The sequence below is a fragment of the Syngnathoides biaculeatus genome, chromosome 19 (assembly GCF_019802595.1).
Source record: "Syngnathoides biaculeatus isolate LvHL_M chromosome 19, ASM1980259v1, whole genome shotgun sequence".
Classification (NCBI taxonomy): domain Eukaryota; kingdom Metazoa; phylum Chordata; class Actinopteri; order Syngnathiformes; family Syngnathidae; genus Syngnathoides; species Syngnathoides biaculeatus.
The window spans coordinates 12,255,444-12,281,969 of record NC_084658.1 but is presented as its reverse complement, the minus strand read 5'-3'; the positions used below and the strand labels follow the sequence as shown (position 1 = coordinate 12,281,969).

General features: G+C 43.7%; 1 protein-coding gene across 3 annotated transcripts in view; it reads left to right on the top strand.

Annotated features, from left to right (window-relative positions):
• The window catches only part of dipk2ab (divergent protein kinase domain 2Ab), a 29,896-nt gene extending 20,023 nt beyond the window's left edge, over nt 1-9,873 (top strand). For 2 of the 3 annotated variants that reach the window (XM_061805731.1, XM_061805732.1), the window contains exons 3-4: nt 1,350-1,653; nt 6,718-9,873. In XM_061805731.1, the coding sequence (XP_061661715.1) occupies nt 1,350-1,653; nt 6,718-7,058 (645 nt within the window). In that variant the 3' untranslated portion in view covers nt 7,059-9,873. Of the gene's footprint in view, nt 1-1,349; nt 1,654-1,928; nt 3,638-6,717 lie in introns of those variants that run through there. The other variant, XM_061805733.1, reaches the window with a different exon arrangement.
• Nucleotides 9,874-26,526: the final 16,653 nt, after the last annotated feature.

Below are 26,526 nucleotides of genomic sequence, written 5' to 3'. Positions count from 1 at the left end.
AATAGTTATATACCTGTATAGTCTGTACTCTTATGTGTTCCTGTTTAGAGGTGAGCGGCAGTGCTTTAAGCAATCGTGATGTTTTTGGGAGATTGGCTAACTCCAAAGTAAAGCGCATCACAGTAATGCCTTATATGTCTGAATAGTTTGAGCCTTGTATCAGCCTTAATTCACCCAGCAGTGTTTTATTTTATTTTTTAATATCCCCTTATGGGCACCAACTTTTCTACGCTATCATTGTGCAGCTTTCCGTGAGAATAACCATATACATTTAAATAATTTGTATTTGATTCATATTTAACGTGAGCTTTCCACGCATATGCAAAAACCTCATTCCAGGCACCGAAAACTAGCAGAGCATCAAGTTACCTCCGGTGACTGTGCGACACGGCGGTCAGTTGTTCACAGCTTGCCAGGAGTGACGCGCCGTGTTCCTTGACATTTCACCGTCGCTATCAGGTTGCAGGACTCGGAAACACAAGTTCCCTCCCCTCCTCTCTGTCACTCTGTGGCAGCCGCCTTGGCAGGAACAGTAGCCTTTGTGGTATTTGTTACACTGGAAGTTGCGGCCCGTTGTTAAGCCTCCCATCCGGTGCACGGAATATATGCTACTTTCTTGCAAAAGGACAATTTAGCTGTTCTTTGTTGTGATAGCCCATGGATGTAATGTGGGCAGTAGGGGGAAAAAAAGCGATTCTTGTTCATTGGGATGGATTTGTTCCCGTTTTTCCCCCCCACAGACTGGATTTTATGCTTTTGCACATGATGCACACTTGCCAGTTCTTTTTCAGTCAGTCGGGTTAAATCGGAATGAAATTGTGGGGGACGCCACACCCTTCTGGCAGCACATCCCTGCAATTATTTATCACGCTCACCCTGGAATAGACTGGGACTTCGTGTTAGCTTGCCCAAGCTGCATTAATGCAGTTAACCGACATCACGCAGCGGTTAAAATCAGTACACGATGACTACCTAAACCTTCAGCTTCCGTAAATAACCTATCAGTTTTCTGGAATTGCAGGCGGAGGATATCAGCTCACTGCTTTCGGGCTTCAACGCAAGCTGGCTCTTTTTCTATTAGATTTAATCCGCCGTAGCCGGTACTGGCTGTGTTTCATCCGCTCGTTTTGGCGGGTTTTCAACTTTGTGCTTTCAGTGCAGTATCAAATGTTACTGCGCGGGAACTTTGTGTTTTATGTCTGGGATTATTCCCTTTCTCTCTTTGTAAGAGGGAAAACCAGTTCATATTGCAAGTTAAACAAGTACTTTCCTAAAATGAGTGAACGTGTTTGCCCACTCGGCTTTTCTTTTTGCCAAGTCTCCTCTTCTCTGATGTCTGTTGTTCCCAGAGCTTTCCATCGGATGAAGGGTGGCCATTTGCCAAGTACCTGGGGGCGTGTGGCCGCGTGGTGGCTGTCAACTACGTGGGCGAGGAGCTGTGGAGTTACTACAATGCGCCCTGGGAGAAGCGCGTGGACCTGGCGCGGCAGCTGATGGATATCGCCGAGCAACTGACCAACAACGACTTCGAGTTTGCCCTTTACCTGCTCGATGTCAGCTTCGACAACTTCGCCGTCGGCCCCCGCGACGGGAAGGTCATCGTTGTTGACGCCGAGAATGTTCTTGTGGCCGACAAGCGACTGATCAAGCAGAGTGAGTGCCATCATTACCTGAACACCTTCTGTCCGTCTATTTCTTCAGTTGCCATAGTAATTCTTCCTATGCGCATGCTTGGTATATCAACAGTAAAATGATGAAACTCTCTGTCATGGGTAACTATAACGAATAATGATTGTGCTTCTGGGATTTAAAAGTATACCCCTTTGTCAAAAGAGCGCCTCAATCAAACACGGACCAAAGCCTGCACTATCCATGTAAAACGCTGCACCCTATTGTGTAGGCGACCTATTAAGTGTTGTTTTTTTTAGACGCCATAGCTGTTCTGGAAAGTCTCCAGGGAGGGGCTGCTGCTTGGTCCAAACCTCCTTTTCTAAGAATATCCTCATCCAGCAGTGGTTCTTCTGCCCTCAAACATGTTCATCCCCATCAAAACAAAGATGGTCCCCCAATAATGAGCTGTCCCCCCCCCCAACCTTCTTGAGATAAACCTCATAACAAGGACTGAGCTATAAATCACACATGCTGTGTGACAGATCCTTACCCCTCGGTCAACCTTCCCAGGGCTACATCACAGAGAGGGAGGACCACCCAGTCACTTCTTTTTGATTTGTCCCTTTTTCCAGAAATCCTATTAAAATGATGGACTGTTGTGTCGAGGGATACTAAGGCTACACCAGCGTTCCCCGTGACAGATATGAGGTGTTGTCTGGGTTTTGTGTATGTGTTCAAGAGAATATGTGGACTTGTATCGCATATACTTTTACAGATAAAAGCAGACTCTTGTGATGAATTATGGTCAATTCAAACCACCCCCCCCCCCTTCCCGTAAGTGTATTTGCTACCTTTTTATAGCCGATAGCTGCAACTTCTCCACGCTGTCACGCTGTGTGTTTTACTTGCCTTAAAACTCAATCCTGCCTTTAGGCACGCTGTCTGGCAGATGCATCAGGAGCTCGACGACTCAAGCTGCTTACCCGCGCCAGCGCGTCAAGGATTGTTTATTGGGCCTCCATTGTGTCTGTTTGCCCAGTTCGGTTTGTGCGCGTGCCAAATGTCGCGGCTCAGCACGGAGGATGTGCGAGACACAACGGCAGTAATCACTATTCCAAGTTCACAGGCAGGCGCTAGGCGGGCGTAGGACATTCACACAATCCAATGACTCACAATTAGTGCTCGAGATCCAAAGTGACTGGTGAGAAAGTGTCATCAGTCTAAAGTGAGGCCAATTGATTTTGTAAATCAAACAAGTTAAATCAAACACGTTAGATCGAGGGTGTTTTACACAGTTCATTACTGCAGTGGACTCCGTTCATTATGATGGAGTTCAACTAATTGCGAAGGTTTTGGAACCTTAATCCAAAGGGCATTCGGCCACTAACCCCCGCACACCCCTCCTCCAAATTACATCGGTCCCATATATCATAATGCAGTCACTGGGATTTGACGGGCACGAATGCCCCACCGCACTTTCAAATCTGCCCAGTCGAGCACGAAAAATCACTTGCGGAAAATTTAGCACACGGTCTTCTGCGAGTTCACCTGACTCCGCCCCCCTTTGGCCCTTAAAGGGATACACTCATAATTACAAACACCGTCCACCCACACAGTCTGGGCAACGTAGACTAAAAAGAGGTAAACATGCTGCGTGTGTTTACGCTCGATAATAATGGTAAAAGTAAAAAAAATGTGTGAATAATAGAAGAAAAAGTGGTGAAACTGGATGAGATTTTCTCTCTTTTGAGTAAACAAAAGGTCTGGTCTGATGCCAAAGTAGAAAGTACAGGATGAGATGGTGTATAATCTTAAAATTCCACCTTGGCATAGCCTGTTCGAGGATGAAAGCACAGATAATACAGTGCATGAACAGCTAATTCTGTATTTTAAATACAGGCAACATAACATTAACTTTAAAACTGTTTGGGAGCATCATTCAGCTTTCAACAATGCATTGCTAGATTTTCTGCAACCAATAATCCAGTTTTACACCTAGAAAAACAGACAGGGATATCGTGGGTTTAAAAAAAAAAAATGAAAGAGTTGCAAGCGACCTTTCATATTTATAGTTCATAGTTGGCTTGGGTTAGTCAGTTATCTCTGGTCTTGAGATTCCATCCCTAATCACACCCGCGACTTTATCTGCGGGCATGACTGACCTCACCCGTACATTTTTCATCTGTGAGTGACTGATCATGTTGAGAATTGATGGTGGAAAAATACTGTACTATTTTTGTCAGGATAACTTTTTATCTTGACAAAATATGAATCAACTTTTTTTTTTTCTAAAGTATTTATTTTCATAACATTCCAATTTAAGGAATGCACCATAACATGTTATTGACCTTAATTTAGCCCCGAGTAAGGTTGTGTTTTTGTACTTTTTCCCGGATTATTAAAGTACAGATGTTCTCCAAGCTGCAAATGTCAAGGGTGCCCAAACGGTACCTTCTTGAGGTTTCCACCCCAGCGACAAGCCGGGCTTGTAAGAGCCACAATAATGATGTTCTTTTCCATGAAAGGGTCCGCGGGAAATAAGAGACAAGGTGACCTCCCGCACACATACCTCATGTTCTCCAGTCCATTTCGAGTGAAAATAATTTTCTTTGCTTGTGGAAAATTTGACGTTTCGTCATACTTGCGGCCCGCACTGTGAGCTGAACAAAAAGAAAGTGATGAGCTTCTTTTCCTTTGTGTTCTGAGGTCTGCTCCCACCATTTTTTATATCTATATATATATATATATATATATATATATATATATATATATATATATATCTCTGGTCCTTGTCTTCTTTGTGTAGTCTTTCCTACGGCTTCACTTGTGTGTGTCATTGTGGCCAAGAAGAATGCTACTTTCTTGACGCTGCTTTTCAGACAGTCATGGCGAGGTGCAATGCAGAAACTTTAATTGTTGTTGCCTTACCTTGACGCATGAGGGTACATCTTTTGTGTGTCATGCTCATACGCTCGTGTGATTTATCATAATCAACTTCGCTGATTGATGCTGATACGCCCCTCCTGTTTTGGTGGGGAGGGAGCTGCACGTGGACTTTATTTTGCTCGCAGGGCAGCACTTGATGATTTGATTGACTTGCTGTGATGAGGCAATGAGACGTGTATTAACACTGACGCCCCGAGTATGCGTTTGCATCATCCGGTGGGTCCGCTCACTCGCGCAACGTCCCCCTCAGTTCCGCCCCTTCCCTTCCTCGTCATTCCCAGTTTATTTTCTTGGCATCATCCTCCCCTGCACCAATCTCCCCTTTAGAGAAAAACAGGACCCAAAAAGCCGGAGAAAGAATTTTTATTTGCTTAGTAAATCTTGAGTCTGGTGCATTTGCGCCAAATGGAAAGGTTAGATGGGTTGTTTGGCCGCTTGGGATCAAATATAGTTTCCGTTTTGTCTCTTTGGCGTCTGGAAAGCTTACACCTTGGACTTCTGAGCTTCTTTTTTCCTCCCCTCGATTTAAAAAAAAAAAAAAAAAAAAAAAAACGAAAGTCGAGTTGGAAAGTTAATTGCATTTGTGTTCAGCAATCCTCTGAGAATGCAGAGTTCTCCCAAAATGTAATCCTACAGAATCAACAAATTACAAACAGTTGATTCAATTGGACTGATTAGGCTTCTGAGCAAGTGACATTTAAATAAACGTGACAAATTTGCATCAAATCTCAAGGAAACTTTGGTTTGACATCTCATTTCACCTTCAAACTTCTACACGCGCACAAGGTTTCATTCAGACTTGGTAAGCTGCGACTGAACAAGAACACGTTTCAGAACGTAAAAATGGGAATTTCTGTTAAATTTAGGTTTGGGTCCGATTTGGATGTGATCTTATTGAAAATAGGTTTGGTATTGCCAGCTGACAGTGTATGCTAGTGTTGACACAATAGCGCCATTCAGACTGATACGGGACCTTTACAACAGGGGTGCTCAATGCGTCTAACTGATCACGAGGCAGTCTTGGTCGATCACGGGATGTGGTTCACTGAGTGAGGGATGCACAATTCACATACGTACGCTTAAAAAAAAAATGAAAAGAAGCCACTGGTTTCTTTTAGGCAACACAAGGAACTTTCTCTAACAACGACCGCTGCTCCTAATTTACCTTACACTCCCCCACCCCCGCTCTTAAAGACGTACACAGAATTACAAATGTTACAGTACTTACGCAGCCCATCAATGTGTGTTATAATGACAGCGTCCACCACCGCTGCTTTAGTTAGCAACACAGTCTGGGCAACGTAGAGCAAAGACGAGGTAGACATGCTGCTTATGTTTACTTTTGATATTAATGGAGAAAGTTAAAAAACAAATGCTGTTGTTTTTAAGATGAAATGACTGTCGGAGTATGTGAATATTCGAAAAAAAGTGGTTAAACTGGACGAGATTTTTCTCTTTTCTGACTGGGAAAGGTCTGGTCTCAAGCTAAAGTAAAAAGTTCAGGATGAGATGGTGTGAAATGTTAGAATTCCACCCTGGCACCGCCTGATCCAGGATGAAAACACAGACAATACAGTGCACAAAAAGCTAATTCTGCATTTTAAATATAGGAGGCAACAAAACAACCTTAAAACAGTTTGGGAGCATCATCATCACCCCCACGTCGGTAGGTCGTAAGACACTGGTTGCTTGAAAAGTAGATCTTGGGGTAAAAAAGTCTGGGCACCCCTGCTGTACAACATACCCAGATGTCAAAATTAATACGGTAACCGTGGCAAAATCTTATAAGCATCAGCAGTGGAATCAGAGAAGGGACCACATAACACTTCAAATTTTTGTTTAAAAAATAAAAATAAGTGATGGGATATTGATTAAAACCACAATTGCAATAAAACCAGATAAAATAAAACAAAAATTGGACGGCGAACAAAAATAAAATGATTCGGATACCTGCTGAGATCTGTAGCCTTTTTTTAAGGTTTAAACAAGACAGCGGCGCACATTTCTATTTCTTCAGATTTTTGTTTTGTTGTTGTTGTTGTTCAGACATTTCATAAAGCTTCAGTGGAAAAGGTTTATTGATACGTTTGTGTATATTCTCCCTGTTTGAATGTGCGACGATTGTGAGTAGATTAATAGTCCCATGTCTTCACCCTGCAGACAAGCCGGACAGCTACGACGTGTGGTACGAGAGCCGCTTTGAGGAGTGCGACCGCGAGGCCTGCCTGTCGTTCTCCAAGGACTCCTTGTGCTCCCGGGTCACCGTGGACCACAACTACTACGCCGTGTGCCAGAACCTGCTGTCCCGCTACGCCACGTGGCGGGGCACCACCGGGGGCCTCCTCCACGATCCTCCCGCCAACGTAGCCAAAGACGGCCAGCTGGAGGCCCTGCTAGACGAGTGCACAAAGCCCAAGAAGCGCTACGGCCGCTTTCAGGCGGCGAAGGAACTGCGCGAGTACCTCATGCGGCTGTCGGGCGCCTCCTCGCCGGCCAGGTAATTAACGGAGTTGGCGTCAGCCCGACGCGCCCGAGAGACTGGATCTTGGACCTGTTGAGAAGCTCCAAACTCTTGAGATCCTTGATGTCATTAGCACTCCTTTTGCACAGGAGCAGGAAGGCGTCCTGAATTCCTGCGTTAGGAAGATCCTTCAGTTTTATCGATTGACTGAGTGACTTTGCTGCTGCCTGAAAATAGGAGTGGGCCACTAATGAGATTCTGCTGGGAACCAGAATGCAGACGGGGGGGGCAGGATAGGAATCGCAAGCAACCTCTTCAGATGGTTGCGCCATCTTTCAAGGGATAGTGGGGGGTTCTCGGAGCGACCACTTTGCACGCAGGCTAATGCAACATGTGCGACCAAGCGACGCTGACCCCCAACCCCCCCACCGCAACCATAAGAACACTCTCATCCCCCATCTTGCCGCTTCATTTCATCATTCTTTCACCACAACACTGAATCAAACACCTAGGAAAGTTTGCCCTTGAGATTTTATTTGTTCATCCCATCTTTCATTCACTCCTACATTTGTCGATCGGTGCCTTTTACAGTTTTGCTGCACCGTTTTTTTTTGTTTTTGTTCCCCCACCCCCTCTCCGTAGCATGCTGCTAGGAATGCAGAGGTAGCATGAATCTCCGTTGTCAGGTGGACCTGAGATGGCCCCCCTCTGTGATAGCTTGAATGAGTCTTAATAGTTCGCTGCTCCAATCAATCACATCGTTTTGCAGGGTCTGTCACTGTTGATGCAATCATCTTTTTTTTTTTTTTTTTTTTTCTACCATCCCCTTCAATAATAGGAATCAGTGCGGATAGCAGATGCCCACATAGGAAAAAGGCGGTCGGTAGACATTCCTGTGTCGATGATAACGGCGATGTACCAAAGAGGCTGACGGTGAAATTAAGGACAGTGCAAAGTGATGAACCCCTTTTTTTGTAAACTTGTTCTAAAATACATCTACAGTTTTTTTTTTTTTTAAACTACTTAACCATTTCCGCAAAATCGTGGCCAGCCCTGTCATCGACAGGTGTGTCATTTACTTGGAACAAAGACGAAATGTTGGAACCGTTATTACCTCAGGTCATGGTGGCTATCCATTCTCCGTTCACGCAAATTGTTAGAAACCATTTCGACCCAGCTGCTTCCTGAGGTACCCCCCGGAGTATGGTGTCATGGAAAAAAATTAGATTTGTCTTATTTTTAATGCCTGACTCAAGTAAAGGTACACTTATTTGAACAAATATAATAAGTACAACAAGAAATGTCTCACAAGAGTGAGTGTTAAACGGCTGATAAATCGTCATTTTTAATGGTTTTCTGAACCAAAATCACTTGGATTCGAATTAACCGTCAGAACGGACTAAATTTTGGGGAGTCAGCTGTGTTTTTGTCGTGTTCATTGTATTCTTCAGGTAAGTATACCGTCAGTGGTATCAGGCATTAAAACAAAATGTTGTAAAAAGACTTTTCCATGACTGGGCAAAAGTTCCCTGCCCTTGTAGTACTGTATAAAGTGACGGCGTCTTTTCCTGGCAACTTGTGAGCTCTTATTTGAAGCCGCTAAAAGCTTTACAGTCCCTGTAAACTGAAAATGCTTTTTTAACTGGACACGTTGGCAGAGTGTTGTTAACAATCCTGCCAACATTGACTGATGGCAAAGGACATTAAAGAGTCTTAAAAGTTGTGGGAAAACCCATGCCTTTGCCGCCCGTCTCAAATGTTGAGCATGAATGCGAGAAAGCACATCTCTATGAATATGGATGCTACTCCAGCTAGCGTCTTTCTTATGCTTTATTATAAATTGGGTCTGGAAAAATATACATAAATCCATATTGTAAATACCTGATATATCGCCACAATAAGGACGGCAGAGTTTTCAGTCTTGGCAGAGATTCATCTGATGTATTTGGTAACAGAGCTCGCAATTCACATTACAGGGTACAGCTCAGAGTACATTTGACTGTTGCTAATCAAAACAGCAGCGTTTAGAGGCACATAGTGTGTCTAAATTGTGGAGTCGTAAAACTGGTCCCGTTGTGTCGTAATGTCATACGTGAAGACGTGGTCTTTTTTTTTTTTTTTTTTCTGGCAACTAGTGTTCCAATACGCTGAAATGATCAATCCACAATCTTGTGTGCGGTCGTACTGGTTCCACCCATTCTGGCCCAGTTCTTACCATTTTTGATGCATTATTTTCTCGTTTTGTTTTTCGACTTTCACGTGACAATAGACACCCCGCCCTCCCCCACCTGAGCAAACGAACGCCACCGTTTGCGTAAGCACGCTAAAGTTTCTCGTTTCGCCTCCCTACCATTCTCCACCTCGCCCTTCACCGTAGGCGCTCTCTGTCTCGTTTCTCGTCAGCCCCCCTCCCCCCACCTCGATGTCGTGAATCAGACGTGTGCCCATTGGAGTGTCGCGTAGCGCGGGTCCGACACGGATCCATTTTTCTAGATGCCGTCACCCGTGACTGTTTTTGGAAAAGCAATACAAATGGGGAAAATTATTACTCTTTTTTTTTTTTTTTTTTTTTTTTTTTTTTTTGGAAAGGTTTGGCTCCTGGCTTTTTAAACACGCCTCTTTGTCGTCTGATCCGTTCCCCTGCGACCCGGGGAGGTGACTTTCCCCACCCCACCCGCCCTTGGAGAAGTTTGTACGTGTCCGACCAACTGTCCACTTTTGTACTGTCAGTTTCCTTTTGAGTATTATATCAGCCTTGTCTGATTGTTCCTGTGCCTTTCATTCAAAAGTTGTACTTACAACTTTTAGTGGATTTAATTATTGAAATAAAAGAAGATATCTATATATAGAAATTATAGACTTGTGTTCGCACGCTTCTTGATTCTGTCTTGATTGTTGCTTTACGATTTCACATTCGAGTAGAAGCATTTTGGCAGCACTTCACAGTGAAATTGAATCCAACGAGTCAGATGTTGGCCGCTTTTCTTCCGCCACCGCCGCCTCCTGTTTTGATCTTTCACATCTTTGGCCCGCTTCTGGCTGAAATCCTCCCGTTTTCTCACACTTGAGTCGCTCTTTAAACCAGACGGCAGCGACTATTTGAGAAGTAAATGGAAAAACTTTTTTTTTTTTTTACCCCCCTATGTTTTTGCCCATCTCAAACTCTGATAATATCTAGTGCTTGCAAAAGTCTACACATCCCTGTTAAAATACCAGGTTTATAGTAGCTCTTTTAGGGGATTGTGCACCAGCTGGGAGAATGAATGCGCTCCCGGCGGTGGCGACTTTTCTGATTGAAATCTTTGCAGCGGCTCTTGTAATTCAAACACTCACTCCGCGTTCAAAATGCTCCTCAAAGCGTCGGCCGTGTGTTTTGATGCTGTTAATAACTCTTTTCTTGAAAGTTGGACGCTCTTCTTTTGTCTCTTCACCGAGCCTTTCTCCTAACTTTCCAAAAACGTATTTTTTACCCATTTTGCTTGGTTGTGGGGGGATTTTGGCGCTTAAGTGACCCAAGATGTAACCAAAAGTATCCAGTGGTTTTTCAAAATAAAAGATTGTTCAGACTTGGATAATGAATGCAACGGAACTATTTCATTATTTCTTCGGCGGCCCAGTACCAATTGATCCACGGCCCGGTACTGTATACTACTACTATACTACTAACACTACTCAATTGGGGGGGAAATACATCTTTTCAAAAGGGAAAGTAACAACTGAAATGCGGTTTCACCACTGTGGACCCCCTCTCGTAACTGGGGGGGAATGTTGGTGCGGTCCGAATTAACCAATGGAGCTTTCCGACCTGTCAATCACTCGTACAATAATAGCCAATCAGATAGCCGCATTGTTTTGACCCCTGGCTTGACACGCCCCTCACGCCGTATTGTCCCACAAGCAATGCTGGTTGTCAGTAGCGTGCGCTTGGAAAAGTTCATGTTACGAAGAAAATGGTCCTCGGATGCGCTTGGGGAACGTGCAATTTTGATGAAAGATATCCGGCTAGGTCACAACGGGCCTGGTTGATTTATTTTCCAAAGCCTAAAACACAGTTGAAGTGTCTACAATGGATTAAGGCTCGCGGAAGAACGCGCGTACAACTAAATGTGGACAATATCGACTAACAGAAGGCTGTATTTTTGAAGGTAAGTGAGGGAGAAGTATCTTCTCTTTGAGTTTGATTGAATTATCAGTGCAGGAGAACAACTTTCATCACTGACCTGGTGAATGAAGTGTAATGTTTTATGCCGAAAAGTCGGATTGATACGTAACTGTGCCATGTCATGCAAGAGAAATGTCTATTTGCCTGTTTTTATCACGTCAGACTTTTAAGACGGCACTGGGTTCCATTACGAGCCAAGTCAAATGAATACGCCCTTCACTTCTAAAGACTACAATGCTATTACTCGTGATCTTTCGAAGTAAAAAGTACTCACCCTGCTTTACATGCGCAGTACCATTCCACTATTTTATCCTTTTGGATTTCAATATGAAGTTTGTGAGGCGTCGATCGCCAACGTTTCGCTGCAACTCTGACATTAATTCCGTGTACATATCCTTGGGTGAAATAGTTGAGACCTCTCTGTCGAACTCTCTTGGACAAGCATTTGGCAAAAAACACACCAATATTATCTGGAATTCGCGGTAGAGAATTGACTTCAAACATGTTCAATCGCCATTTTGAACACTTGTGACATGGCAACTGTAGCTAAAGGGGCGGAGCCTAACAACTAGGGTGGGGGCATGTTTGTGCGCTCCGAATTAACCAATCACATTCAAACTCTCAGTAAATGAGAGCCCGCCCTGGTGCGACCATATTCTCAGTTGTTTGACTGTCGTGCGTGACAATTGTAGAAAATAGTTTTAAACGAGTTACTTTCATCCCCCCCCCCCCACAACACACACACACACAAACACAGGGGCGTGGAGACTCCACTATCATCCATTATGTGGTCTTTTGCTGTTTCAGAAAGGAAATTTTCCTGTAATTGCCTCAGTTGGACGCACCCTCTGGTTTGCGGGGAGCGCCTGACATCACGCCCTGTGTGGTAAGCGCAGTTCCAACCGACCCCCCCCCCCTTTTTTTTTTTTTTTTTTTTTTTTACTTCCCCTAAGTCTCTAAGAAATGTTCGGACTGGTCTGATGAATGCCTCCAGGGTCACTTGGCTGGATGGAGGAAAAACACCACAGCAGCGCACCCTCGCCGCTGCCCTTGAGGTTTAAATAAACATGAGGCAATTTTAGGACACGGCCGTGGTAATTTTAAACATTAAGACTCGGTTGGTAGGTGAGAATGCTTGGGGGGAAAAAAAAAAGTCATTTGAGACTCAAAAGTTTGCTGAGTGCACGGAAAGCAAATAGAACTGCTAAAATGTCCCCGTTTGAGTTACTATTAGCTACAGTTTTGATCTTTAGTGTAAATTAGCACGATGTGGGACAAAATATTGATCTGCTGATGTATAATAGTTAGCCTCACACTTGCCATCTCAGCCAAGATTTGCAGTTTTTTCCCCAGACTCTGTTGAACTGGGTGCACGCATACTGATTTTCTGTGTAATCCGAGACCCCTCAAACATAAAAAACAAAACAATGTCCCTAATACTTTATTTTTCATTTGCCCTATTTCTCGTACGGTTCAGTTTTGGATGACTTTTTTTCGCCCTCCATTTTTTTTCCCCTGTTTTTGTGCATCCACAGACTTAAAATACAAAAAAAAAAACGTAACTCGGATATTATTTTCCCATCGTCAATGCGCCGTTCCACGTGGTTGTGACTCCGTCTTCTTCGTAGTGATCATAACTATGCGTGTTCACGCCAAGCGTTTTGGAAGTTGTAATAAGGGTTCAATGGCAAGGCGTATTCCTCGACGCAGGCTTTAATTACCGACTCAAGGCAATAATAACAGCCTCGGTCTGCTCGGCAACATTTGCACAACCCAACCTATGAAAATCCAGGCCTTCAAAATTGTTAACAGTTGTTTAGCCTCTACGCATTTTGAAAAATGACGTGGTTGAACACATTTTTGGGGAGGTGCTGTCAATGTCTGTTCGCAACAATGGGAGTATAAAGTGTTAGATTTTTTTTTTTTTTTTTTTTTTTTTTTTTTTTGGTGGCGGGTAATTTTCTGTAAAGCAGTCATTTCGGAGATGCGAGGATTCTGGATGGAACACTGCATAAAAGACATCGATTACTTAATATTTATCTGATAAAATTTGGATTGGATGTCGAAAAACTCTAACTGCGCAATTCGGCGATTGGGGTTTACAAAGTTCACATGGCGGCGTTGGTGGAAACACGTCCGGAATAATCACGGCGTATCGGCGTGCGCTTCCGGGATCCGCATTTTGAAATCCGCCCCCGGGTTTGTGCTTATCAGCGCGGCGCAAGTGTGAAAGGCAGAGGTGGATATCATTGTCGGGGAGTGTTCCGCCGCCATATTATCTGGATGCGCGCGTCTCGCCTGTCACGTTGCCAAACCTGGCACACCGCTGATATCTTATTCAGGTCGGCGGGCTTGCGCGAGTCTGGATGCGGAAGGGCGTATGTTAGATTACAGCGAAGGGGCGTGATGAGGAACGGGCAACAGCAAAAATTTCTTGGTGGACGTCCTGTGAAGTCTATTTCATGCTCTGGCAAGCATCAAGCCCAGATTGCCATTTTTAGTCCCGCAATGACCTATATTTATTTTTGGGGAAACTGGAAAAAGGAGGTGGGCTTTGCGAGTGGAAGGTTACAAATAGTCTGTAAAGCACCCGTGTACGTGTGTTTATGCACACGCTGGCCTGGTTTTGTTCGTTTTTAGGGAGGTGGGGGTGGATTTTCTGGGATTGGCCACAGCTCAGGAGAAGCGATCCGGGGGCCTGAGGAGCCTTCCTGCTAAATCATCACTAATGCAACACACAGGAGTTGCTAGGAGCGATGTTCCTGGCAGGCTTCTTACATCCCCTTCAACGTGATTATGTCACGCGTCTACTATGCCTCATTTAGATAAGTTGTTGTGGATTCCAGTCCAGACGGGAAAAACACGGCCGCTTCGAAGTTTTGGGAAGCGCGGCTCCAGCTTGCTTTGGCGAGCGGATTTGTGGGGGTGTAAAGTAAACCAGGATTGAGATGTATGAACATGAAGTGCGGGGGTGGGGCGCAAACAACTACAGGAGTACCTACAAACTAGAATGCTTGTCACGGTATAAAATTCCCCTCATGAGATTGTATTTCGTTCAAATTTCGAAGGCCTTTCACGCGGTAAATGTAAATCTTTGGAAACATTTATGTAGCGTAATTTCCGGGCTACACAGCGCACCTGATTATAAGCCTCACCCAGTACATTTTGTCAAGGAAATACCATTTGGTACCTACATAAGCTGCACCTGTGTCAAAGCCTCAAGTTCCCACATTGAAACACGAGAAAGACGGTACACAGAGTTTTCAAAGTTTTAATACCTTAGCTTAGCTTAAGATAACAACAACGGCAGCACAGCACTAACAGGGCCAGTTTAAAAAAAAAAAAAAAAAAAAAAAAAACCTAAATCACTGAGATGCGGCAGTAACACAGCAGCAGCACGCTAGAGTGACGCTAATGCTAGCGCGGCGCTAACAGGGCCGGTTAAAAAAAAAAAAATACATACCGGTAAAAATCACTGAGACACGGTAGTAACACAGCAGCAACCCGCTAGCACTGTGCTAAAAGGGCCGGTTAAAAAAAACAACATACTGGTAAAAGTCACTTCCTCGGCACATATATTCCACCGGTCTCACTATTACCTTTTCCGCTCAAGTGCCCTTTGCGGCCGTTGCAAAAAAATGCACAAATTAGCCGCATAAGACAGAGGTTTGAAAGCGTGTGTAGAAGAGGCGGCTTATCGGCTGGAAATTACGGTAGTTGAGTACGCAGTATCTTGTACTTCTTGGTATTGCTCAGCGGTTAGTTGTAAGTCATCGCTCGGCGTGAGCCAACAAAGCACACTTCGAAGCGTCCTCTCATTTTCTGCGTTCTTTTCACTCATCCCTTTTTTCCTCTCGTCTTCTCTCAGCTGATGGGAGACGTGCTGCCCCCCATTCCAGCTCTTAACGGGGAACGGGTCATCGGCGCCATCAGACGCGCGAGCCCAGCACGCCTCCGTCAAGTCATTATTCCTGGACGCGCGGCTGTTTACAAGGCACTTTATTGTCCGCCACGCAGAGGACTCGCTTGGCTTGATGATGGGAAGCTCATCATCGTCATCGCCTCGCCCTCCCCCACCAGCACCTTCATCACCGCTCGCCATTCCCTCCTCCCCCAGGTACATTAGCTGACACCATGGGCTATGATTCTAAATATTACATATTCTCAAGAATCAGTTCTATTTTCCACCCTTGATTTATTTAAAAAAAAAAAAAAAAATCTAGCTGTGATGAGATCAAGTCGCAGGAGGGAGAGCTTTGGATTTCATATATATATATATATATATATATTTTTTTTTTTTTTTGCATAATGCATCTCTCCATAGGGCGCATTGTGACTGACTCGAGAGATTTAATGAGGAGTCAGGATGTCAGAGATGACATTTGCGCTGATTTTAATTTTTTTTTTTTCCTCCACTCCCCCACGCTACCCTTTTGCCATCAGAACCTTGGCACTAGCCCTCGTCGCATATTCTAAATCACATAAATCGTGAAAAAATGACAATGCTTCCTTTCAGATGATGGAAAATACAGCGCAGTTTAAAATGGATTCTCAAATCTGACATATTATGTTTTTATATGGTTTAAATGATGGCCCGCTAATATAACTTGGATATCGAATATGAATATCCAAGCAATGTTCCCTCTAAGCTGCGCATTTGCGCACTCTCGGCGCAGAGGAAAACAGCTGTTGCTCGGGTCACACACTCTACTTCCTCGTTTACCTGACACCCGGTATGTGAATAATTGAAGAAAAAGTGGTGAAAATGGCTGAGATTTTCTCTTTTTTTTTTTTTTGGAGTAAAAAAAAAAAAAAGTACAAAGTACAGGATCAGACGGTGTACAATGTTAAAATTCCACCTTGGCACAGCCTGATTGAGGATGAAAGCACAGACGATATATTACCCAAAAAGCTAATTCTGTATTTTAAATATCGGAAGCAACATAATATTAACCCCTTAAACTGTTTTTTAGCTTCATTCAGTTTTCAACATGCATTGCGAAAGATATTCTGCAAGCAATAATTCAGTTTTACACCGAGGAAAAACAGAAATCCAGGTCATCTTTCCTGATTTGTGGGGGCAATTTCCGTCCATTTCGCTTGTTTCTTAAGTAATCTATTGCAAAGCGGTTCCCCGGTCGGTGATGTCACAATCAGTGACGTTATGATTGACGGCCAAAGAAATTTTCCTCACTCTCTCACACCTGGCCAAAAAAAAAAACCAAATGCAGCGAAAGCCCCCTCGGCGGACACCCGCGTTCGGGCCCTGCAGGCTGCAGCGGCCGTCCTCAGTCTGGACGTATCCCGTCACTTAGCCGCGCGGCGAGCGGGCAAAAGCGGAACATTTTGCTCCGGCGACTGTCCGCTCTCCCGTCGGCTGACGTCCGCCTAAAAGCAACAGCACGGAAACTTTCAACCCGTGTGGCACGAACTCGCTTTGAGCTCCCCCGTGAGTCCCGAGGACGCAGATCCTCTCTGACGCAGCCTGTCACTTTTAAACACTTCTTCATTGGAAAATCTTTTTGCCGGCACGTTGCGCAAAGAATAGCTCGTATGTGACAAACTGGATGAAGATTCTCTGGACGGACCTTTCACCGGCAATGTCTGCAACAGCTCCTGATGCCCACCATCCCGTATTGAGGTGACGACCTCGGGTTTTTTTTCCCTCCAATGCATTTTTTTCTACTCTCAAAGACCAAGCAATTCTACTCTTCAAGTCCTGATCAAAACAGCGAACTTGGAAGAGGAGTGTAGTGTTTCCATGCTAAGGCTATTTATGTCCATAAATATTTTACCCAAAACGACTTGAACAATTTGATCCAAACCAGTGCGTTTAAAAGCCAGATCTCGTAAATTTACAAGCCAGTACGCATTGATGAATGCCAGACATGAACTGGAGATAATGTTTACCCAGCTGTCTAGCTTAGCTGGTTCAGATTTGTTAGCAGTCAGACAAGTCGTAGTACAAGTAGTACCGTAACTCCCGGGCTATAAACCGCGACTTTTTTTCACACGCTTTCAACCCTGCGGTTTATGCGGCTAATTTGTGCATTTTTTTTCTAGCGGCCGCAAGGGGGCACTCGAGCGGAAAAGGTAAGAGTGAGACCGGCTTTTGACTTTTACCGGTCCGGCTCTGTTAGCGGTGCGCTAGCGTGTTACTGCCGTGTCTGTGATTTTTACTGGTATGTATTTTTTTTTTTTTTTTTAACCTGCCTTGTTAGCGCGGTGCTAGCATATGGGTTAGAGCGGCGTTAGCATGTTAGCATTAGTGCTGGTGTTAGCGTTAGCGCAGCACTAGTGTTAAACTCTGTGTACAGTCTTTCTTTGTAAATATCTCGTGTTTCAATGTGGGCACTTGCGGCTTTTACACGGCTGCGGCGTATGTATGTACCAAATGGTATTTCCTTTACAAATGTACTGGGTGAGGCTTATAACCGGGTGAGCTCTGTAGGCCGGGAATTACGCTACTTTATTTTTGAAGGACTCCTGGCTCGTGAAATAAGCTGAGGGTTGCAATTTCTAAAATATCATAATGACCCGCTTATCGGGGGAAAACTCAAACCACGGGCAGAATATTAAGTTATGATCTGTGTCCTGTTGACAAGGAAAGCCATTTTATTTCCTGTTTAATGTTGAGAACCGCGCAGCAGACCGAAGAACCATTTTTGTTGACTAATGTCGTGTGACTGCCAAGTGGGCACACTGTTTGTTATAATGTCAACTGTTACCCCTTCAAAGCAAAATGTACTTGAAAGTGTACTTAAGGTTTTTTTGGGCCTATAATTATCACTCTAAAGGGCAAGAAACCATATTTAGGTAAGTTACAAAGAAATGTGGTTTACTGTAATAATAGTGTAATGCAGCATTGTACAATGATGTTGTGGAATTAAAGTGTAGCAAATATTTCAGCAATAAAAAAGGAGATATGACAATGGTAGTATTATTATTATTTTTTTTTTTTATAATTTCAAAACATTTGGTTGTTTCTGAAATGATACAATTGATACATCAGTAGCCTGACCTATTGGCCTTATTTGTTTCTCATATTAAAACGAATATTGAAGAAATGTGCAGGTTTCGCCTTTTTGCTTTATGAAAGCGGAGAAAAATAATCACAATAATATAGCGGGGCCGGCGTTCCTCATTACACTGACTTCCTGTTGTCTTCGCAATCCCCGCAGGCTCCTAAGTGTCCAATTTGGATTTAAAAAAAAAAAAAAAAAAAAAAAGATTGCAGCGCAAATTAAATCAGGTCGTACTAATTATAAAGACAATGATGGAAAATATTAGTGTTGATTGCTGATGGGGTGTGGTATTTTTAAGGGTGTTTAAGACCAGATGAATCGTGTCGGAAAAGCTTTTTCAGCACTGAGCCGAGTGCCAAGTCGATGGCGTGTTTTTTTGTTTTGTTTTGTTTTTTTTGTCAGATCTGTTGCCGTGCAGCTGTTTTTGTCGGGGGAGCTGCTGGGGTTTGTCTTGTGTGGTGGCAACAACAGCAATTACAGGTGGAAGGGATATTTAGTTTTTATTTATTTTTATTTTTTTTTTTTCCATTTCATTTTGATGTCTGAAACTGATTAGCGTTCCTCAAGGTGAAATCCGACTTCAACTCCAGCTGTAGACAGTGGGGAGTTTTTTTTTTTTTTTTTTTTTTGTTCCCTGAACTACTTTTTAAGGTTCCTCGCAGCAACAAAAAAGTGTAGCGGCGCCTTGAAATGCGTGACCCGACTTGCACAACAACTCGACTCGGGCCATTTTGCAAATAACAGCAATTTGGCAAATCTTTAAATCATAAAAATAAAAAGGGCTTCAAGCTGTTTCGTGTGTTCAAGCTGTCAGAAATGACTTATTTTGGAAAATGACTAAGAGGGGCTGAATGAAATTCTTCGTCAGTAACGCGCTGCCCTGTAATAGTAATATTGCAGTGGCCTCGATAAAGCACACGTACGGAAGCGTGTTGCTGCCACACACACACACAAGAAAAGGCACCTTTCACATTATGTGAATTGTTTCACACTATAATGTGGTTAATTACATGTTGTTATGTGAATCGTTTTTACGTGATAATGTGAATCGTTTTCACGTTATGTGGTTACGATTCACATTATAATGGGTAAAGTGGTGAAATTTATTTTCTACGTTATGTGAAACGAATCTGTTATGTGAAACGAGTCGATATTATGTGAAACAATTCACATTATAATGTAGTTAATTACACGTTATGTGAATCGTTTTTCACATAATGTGGAAACCATTCACATTATGATGTGTAATCAGTAAAGAAGGGTGAAATTTAATCTTTTCTACGTTATGTGAAACGAATCTACGTTTTAACGTGAAACGATTCACATGATGTGTAATGGGTCAAGAGGGGTGAAATGTTTTTATTAAATTTCTTCTATGTTATGTGAAACGTATCTACGTTATGTGAAACGAATCTACATTATAATGTGAAACGATTCACATTATAATGTGCTTAATTGCACGTTATGTGAATCGTTTTCACGTTATAATGGGTAAAGAGGGGTGAAATTTATTTAATATTTTCTACGTTATGTGAACCGAATCTACGGTATAACGTGAAACGATTCACATTATAATGTGAATCTTTTCACATTATAACGTAATCAACCACATAATGTGAAACGATTTGATTTTTTTTTTTTTTTTTACTTTTTGGTGTGGCAGTCATACGCTTCCGTACACATGTGCAAGCCCCTCTTAAATTTGCCAGTGGACAGCTAAATGATTCAGAGAAGGCTTGGGCCAAAGTTGCTCAAGGGCACTCCCACCTCTTGTAGCGGCGGAACTCAAACCCAAGTCCTAGTGTGGAATCTTTTCTTCAAAAAAAAAAAAAAAAAATCTGCACTTCTTCCCACCTGCGAATCATGACGATTCATTCATTCATTCATCCGCGCCGACATCAGTTGACTCATTTTTCTTCAGCGTCGTACACGAAAGCCTCCATTCACTTTTTTTTTTTTTTTTTTTTTTTTTTTTTTCCTTTTAATTAAATGTCAGACTTTTTTTTTTTTTTTTTCTCCCGGCTTGACTTTGGATTTATCCGACCTTTCAAGCACAAACATCCGCTTCGTCGTGGCGCCGTGCAGGAAATTGCAGGCTCATTAACGAGCGCAGGTGCACGCGGGGAAGGTTAGAAAATAGATTTGAACTCGGAATGAGTCAAGAGTCGAGCCCGAGCTGCTTTTCGGGAGACGTCGCCTCCTCCTGCAAAAGAATGAAAGGTTGGAGAAGTCTGATTTTCTTTGCGTACTTTAACTCCGCAATCATTTGAACAATCAGGGAGATGACGAATGGTTTGAATTTGACTAAACAGGATGCGGTCACTCACATTTGGAAAAATTGTACGGGTGTGGTCGGTCGTGCCCTCAGATATATAGTTACGGGTGTTTTTTTTTTTTTTCTGTTTTGTAATTATGAGTGTACCCCTTTAAGAGCGGAGGGGGGGGCGGTGTCAGGTAAACTAGGAAGTAGAAGGAGGCTGAGCAGCAGCTCGTTGGAGACCGTGTGCTTCTGTGTCAGGCTGTGATTCACTGCGCTGGATCGGTTTTGCTGTGTGCGCGATGGACCTTTCCAATGGCGATCTTAAGCTCCGCCCCCCGAGCCACGTCCCACAGGCTTTCAAAATGGCGATCGAACAGAACATGTTTGAAGTCAGTTCTCTATCGCGTATTCCGGATAATATTGGGGTATGTTTTTTTGCCAAATGCGTCAGACTTGTCCGAGAGAGTCTCAACCATTTTATGTACACGGAATTCAGATTTTGAACGGAGCAGGACGTGCGCTTTTCTGCGAGCCTTAATCCATCGCAGACACTTTGTCAACTGTGTTTTAGGCTTTGGAAAATGAATCAATCGTAACCTAGCAGGATATCTTTCATCAGAATTGCATGTTCTCCAAGCGCATCTGAGGACCATTTCCTTGGTAACATGAACTTTTCCAAGCGCACGCTACTGACAACCAGCATTGCAGCAGACAATGCAGCTGTCTGATTGGCTATTATTGCACGAGTGATTGATAGGTCGGAAAGGTCCACAGTTTAGAGGGAACATTGATCAAGACTACACAAAATAAGCGACGTCCTTCAATATGTACGTATTTCTCCTCGTAACAAATTCTACGCCCGTGATTTTTCGTGCTCGACTGCGGGGATTTGCGAGTGCGACGACGCGGGCGCATGCGCGCGCCCGTCAAATCGCAGTGACCGAGGATGATAAAAAGCCAGTTTTTGCCGTGTTCCTTGCAAATTTACTTATCCATTTATGAAAGAGTTTTTAGTGTAGCATGGCCACTGACGGCGTGTTTTGCACGTGGACAAATCAGAATCAGAATCGGCTTTATTGGCCAAGTGTGTAAAAATGAGGCATTTTTCCTCCGGCAGTCGGTGCTACCGTGGTACGACATACAGAACAAGAACAACAAAGAACAAGAGAAATTTCTATTTATAGGAAGTATTCCTTATAAGATGTATATTTCATAAATATGTAGACACAAATACCCCAAATTCCACCCTGCTGAAAGCTGCACCGAGCAATCTAGTCAGCGTTGTTTAGCAGAACCCACTCGGTCCGGCCGCCAAAACTCCGTGCAGCTCTGCTTACCCTGAGGCTCTGACACGACAGTGCGATAGTCAGCCATCGGTGACGCGGGCCTTGCATGATTTATGTGTCCGTGTGTATCAGTCATAGCTCGGAGTGACTCCGGATCTCGACCCAGCCGAGCTTCCGAGTCAGATGCTACGTTGTTTCTCTCGGGCGCATTTTCAGAAATTCAAGATTTACTTGGAGCTATTTTGCACTTTATGAATCGGCGTCCAGATGAGCAAGCTGTTAAAAAATCAACTTTCCGTAATGTCCCGTATTTATTTGTTTTAGTACTTGTATTACGGCTTAGGGAATTCTGCCGAGAAGGCTTGACTTCCCCGTAAAAACCGCCTGAACCTCCTTCCCTTTCAGAGAGAAGCGATTGATGAGGGGGGAAACAAGGCGATCATCAGGAAAGGCGCTTCGATGAGATGAAATCTAATGCCGGAATAAAGCCGCCGCCGCGGATTAGATGCGGTTAGGTGCTCGCGGGCTTTGCTGGGAAACAAAAGGATTAGCCTGAGAGATGGATGTGGGTCACAACTCGGAGAACGTGAGACAGACAGACAGACAGAGAGGGAGAGAGGAGCGTCTGAGCCTGAGGTCTTGCCGGATGGGGGCGAGGTCACCAATGGGGAATGTCGAGTTTTTGGTCCCGGCGCAAACTTTGACAAACTTCCCATTGCTCTTCGCAGAGTTGTCAGAGGGATTTTCGTGACCTTCGACCTCCGCCTCGAGGACGCCGCGCGTATGCCAGACAGAATTGGGATTACACTATTAAGCTTCTTGTTAACCCCGTTGCATTAATGCACCAAAGCTTCAGGCAGAGATGTTTAGTTGGGGGGCGGGGGCAAAAAAAAAAATGGCTAAAGAAAGCCTTTGTCTCATCAGATAGACAGCTAATCACCTTTTTCACCTCTGGTAAATTTAGCCTAATTTTTAATATCATAGTTTTTTTTTTTTTTTTAAATGCGCTGTTACAGTAAAACAGCAAAACTTAAACATACACTTTTTTTATCCCTTGATGTAAGAGTTTCATTTGTTTCACAGCCATGCTCGTATTGCAACAAAATGATTTTCAAATCATGATTCCCAATTCGACTGAATGGAGCGCCGTTAATCGGTTCCACCCAGGCCAACAAACAGCGTTTTTTTAATATGAATAATAACACGACAGTAATCCCCTTTATACTATTTTATCGGTGCTATTTATCTTCATCGTTACTAATGTTCTTTTATGACGAGCTGAGAGTAACTTCCAAGGAAAAAACACAAAATGCCGTTTTCCTGCTTTTCCCAGGGGATATTCGACTCGTGTCCACAAGTTTTGGCGTTTGGATAGAGGGGCCGCCGGAGGATAAGCTGCTAAGATGCTATCGCGCCGGGGTAATTACTTCTCCAGACAACTGGAAAGGAACACGGGAAGTTCAGAAAGGGGCCCCGAGATCCGATAGGGAGTCATTCGGCGGAAGCGCCTTGAAACAAGCGCGGTCTCTATCGCGACGAGATCAGCGCGGGTGAGACGCGGGGTGGACTCTGTGACCTACATCTCCATCTGCTACCTTACCAGTCGACCGAAAAGATCGTTGATAAACCGCTCGAGGCGGACCCCCCCCCCCCATCAAAAAAAAATAACTATTTCAATCAAACGTCTCCATCTGCACACAGGAGGATAATTACAGGACGCACGTTGGCATGTTGGCCGCACAAGGAGATGGATATGATTATCGCGGTTGTGGCGTCGAGGGGAAAAAAGAAAAAAAGATTGCTTTGTGTTCTCGGCTGCTCGAAAAAGAGGATTACGAGCGTTTGAGACGCCGGGAGATTAAGCTCTCAAACCGCCGATTCCACCTGGAACCTTCCGTCGGGCGGGTCGGGCCCCGAATGCGCGCACGGCGGGTCGACCGATAATCATCTGCGATAATCAAAGAGAACCGCCCACCGTTGTGCATCGCTGATCATGCAATCATCGGTTATAAATAGATATTTGGCGTGCTTGGAAAGGTGTTTCCAAAAATAGACGTGCACACAAGGAAGAAAATGACTGGATGGATGGAATTGTCATTCCCTCCACCTTGACTCAAGCCCTCCTTCTAGCTTTTTCAGTTTTTAACATGGGTGTGTAGACTTTTAATAGCCATTACATAGTGTAAAAATTATGAATCATGAGCGGCGACGCTAAACAGAGTAGTGGTTCTCACACTGAAAAGAAATGTGCGTATTATACACGGGGACGGGCATAATTCAAAACTCTAAGATTGCGACATCACATAAATCTTTATGAAGTCTTATTTAAAAAAAAAATGATAAAACAAGACTTATTATTACAGCAGCTGTTTGAATGGCATGAGAAGAGTAAAAAAACAAAATACATATTCACGCAGGAGCTGCTGTGAGCCACAGCTCGCACCTAGACACTCACGCACCCTGGGGATTGACGGCACAATTTTTCCCGCCCAGTTATTACACTTTGCATATGATTGGGGGGGTGTCAAAAACGATTGGGTTTATGAAACAATGGGGGGGGGGGGGACATTCAGGACCCGACTGAGCTGTCAAATCCGGCGAGTGACTTTTAGCGCCGAGGTAAATCTCACCCCGTCGCGCGAGTCTGACGGCTGACGCGCCGGCCGTCCTTGCGTCACCCGAACGGAAGCCGTTTGGTCACGCCGCGGCTTGACTGACGGGACGCGCCGCGGCGCTCGAAAAGGCGCCATGACGAAATCACTTAACGCGTGAACAGAGTGGAGGTGGACAAAAAAAAACAAAAAAAAAAAAAAAAGTGGTACTTTTTGCAATGCAGCCAACATTTCTATTCCAGTTATTTTTTTTTGTCTAAAATTCATTTTTCCTGGACTTTATTTTTTAATTTACTGCTTCTCACCTACTTGCACCTAAGTTACTGTAAATATATACTTACAGTAATATCCTGGGATGACACTTGTCAGAAAGCTGCTTTAAATCTTTAATTATATTTTTAATCATTTATATTCAATTAAGCAATTTATATTTACAGTATTTCTTACCGTAGCCACTCTGATAAACGTTGCCATGTTGACTGAATGCAATTGCAATTCAATATTTCCAACCAAAAAAAAAAAAGAAACTGGCAGGATTCAGCTCAGATTTTTTAAGATATTATATTATTTTATATTTATATTATATATACATCTTTTTGTTTAGTTTTTTCTTTTCATTTATTTTTCTTTGCAGCGTGGAACAAATTAATTTTAGTATCTAAACTAAAATTAACGCAAGTGGTTTTTTTTATATTTTATGGGGATTTTATACATGTATATATTTTTTTTACATCAGTTCTAGCCAAGAGGGGAATTTATGAAATCCATGAAATGAGGGAAAGAAAAAAAAATATATGGGCGATTCATCTTTTGTTCGTGCGTCTGCTGCAACTCCCTCTCGGATTAATGAAAAGTTTTTTTTTTTTTTTTTTTAAATGATATTCACAGTTTGAGTTTGGAGCGAAAAATGGATTCGTGTGATTTCCGGCGGGGGGGGGGGGGGGACAATTTTCTATTTTAAAAATGACACCTCGTGTCGCCGATCGTGTTCAAGTTTTTGAAGCTTTGCTCCCTGACCGTTACCGTTCATCCTTTTTTTTTTTTTTTTTTTTGGGAGACGAGATTCTGAAGTCAGTCAGCCCCCCCCCCGCAACCCTCCCCAGAACTCACTGCTAAAAAATATAAATAATAAAAAAAAACTCCATAAGTCGCCAGTCTAAACAGTGACTGCCACTAGAATCGAATATCATCCATTAGGCAGATGGCGTGCCGCTGTGTGTGGGGGGGGGGACATCTTGAAAAGTTGCTTTGTGAGACAAATGAGGAGCAGAATCACTTAAGAACGCCAGCGTGCACGTGTGTCGAGCACGCACCCGAGCGCCTCCTTATCTTAGCGCGGCGAGTGTGAGGGTTCATCTTATTAGACGTTTCAGAAATAGCGATTCTCTCGTATGGCGGAGATTGGCAGTGCAGTCAGGGAACACATTTTCCCCACGCCGTCCAATTGAACTGGAGGGTGTGTGTGTGTGTGTGTGTATGAAGTAAGGAGGTTTAATTTGCGCTGGAGTATGTATTCGCACTCTGATAAGACCAAATGTAATTGGAGTCGGGGACAGGCGCGGCTGCTTTTCATTTCAGATTTGAGTGTTTATTTATAAAATTTTTTTGTGTCGGCTGGATTTTTTTTTTTTTTCCCCCTCAACCGGCGAGTGAAGTTTGTTTCTGCGTTCCCGTCCTCCTCCCCCAAAAAAAAAACTGCCAACGTTGTGAAGCTTTCTGACGGACTGTCGAGAAATGTCAGTGTTGTACGGACGGAATCAAGTCCATCCATCCATCCATTTTCCTTGGTGCTTATCCTCACGAGGGTCGCGGGGAGCGCTGGAGCCAATCCCAGCTGTCAGTGGGCAGGAAGTGGAGTGCACCCTGAACTGGTTGCCAGCCAATCATAGGGCACATCGAGACAAACAGCCGCACTCACAATCACACCTAGGGGCAATTTATCCATCCATCCATCCATCCATCCATCCATCCATTTTCTTTGCCGCTTATCCTCACGAGTTTTTTTCGGGGGTTTGTACAAATTGACAATAACAAAGCACGTTGTGGGTGGGTTAGCTTGTCGGGCTGCGCGTGTTCTGTTATTATTGTTTCTGGGTTTTGTTGGGAGCGTTCAAATACTCGGGGGTCAACAATACAAAGCAATGGATATCATGGTAAGGAAGT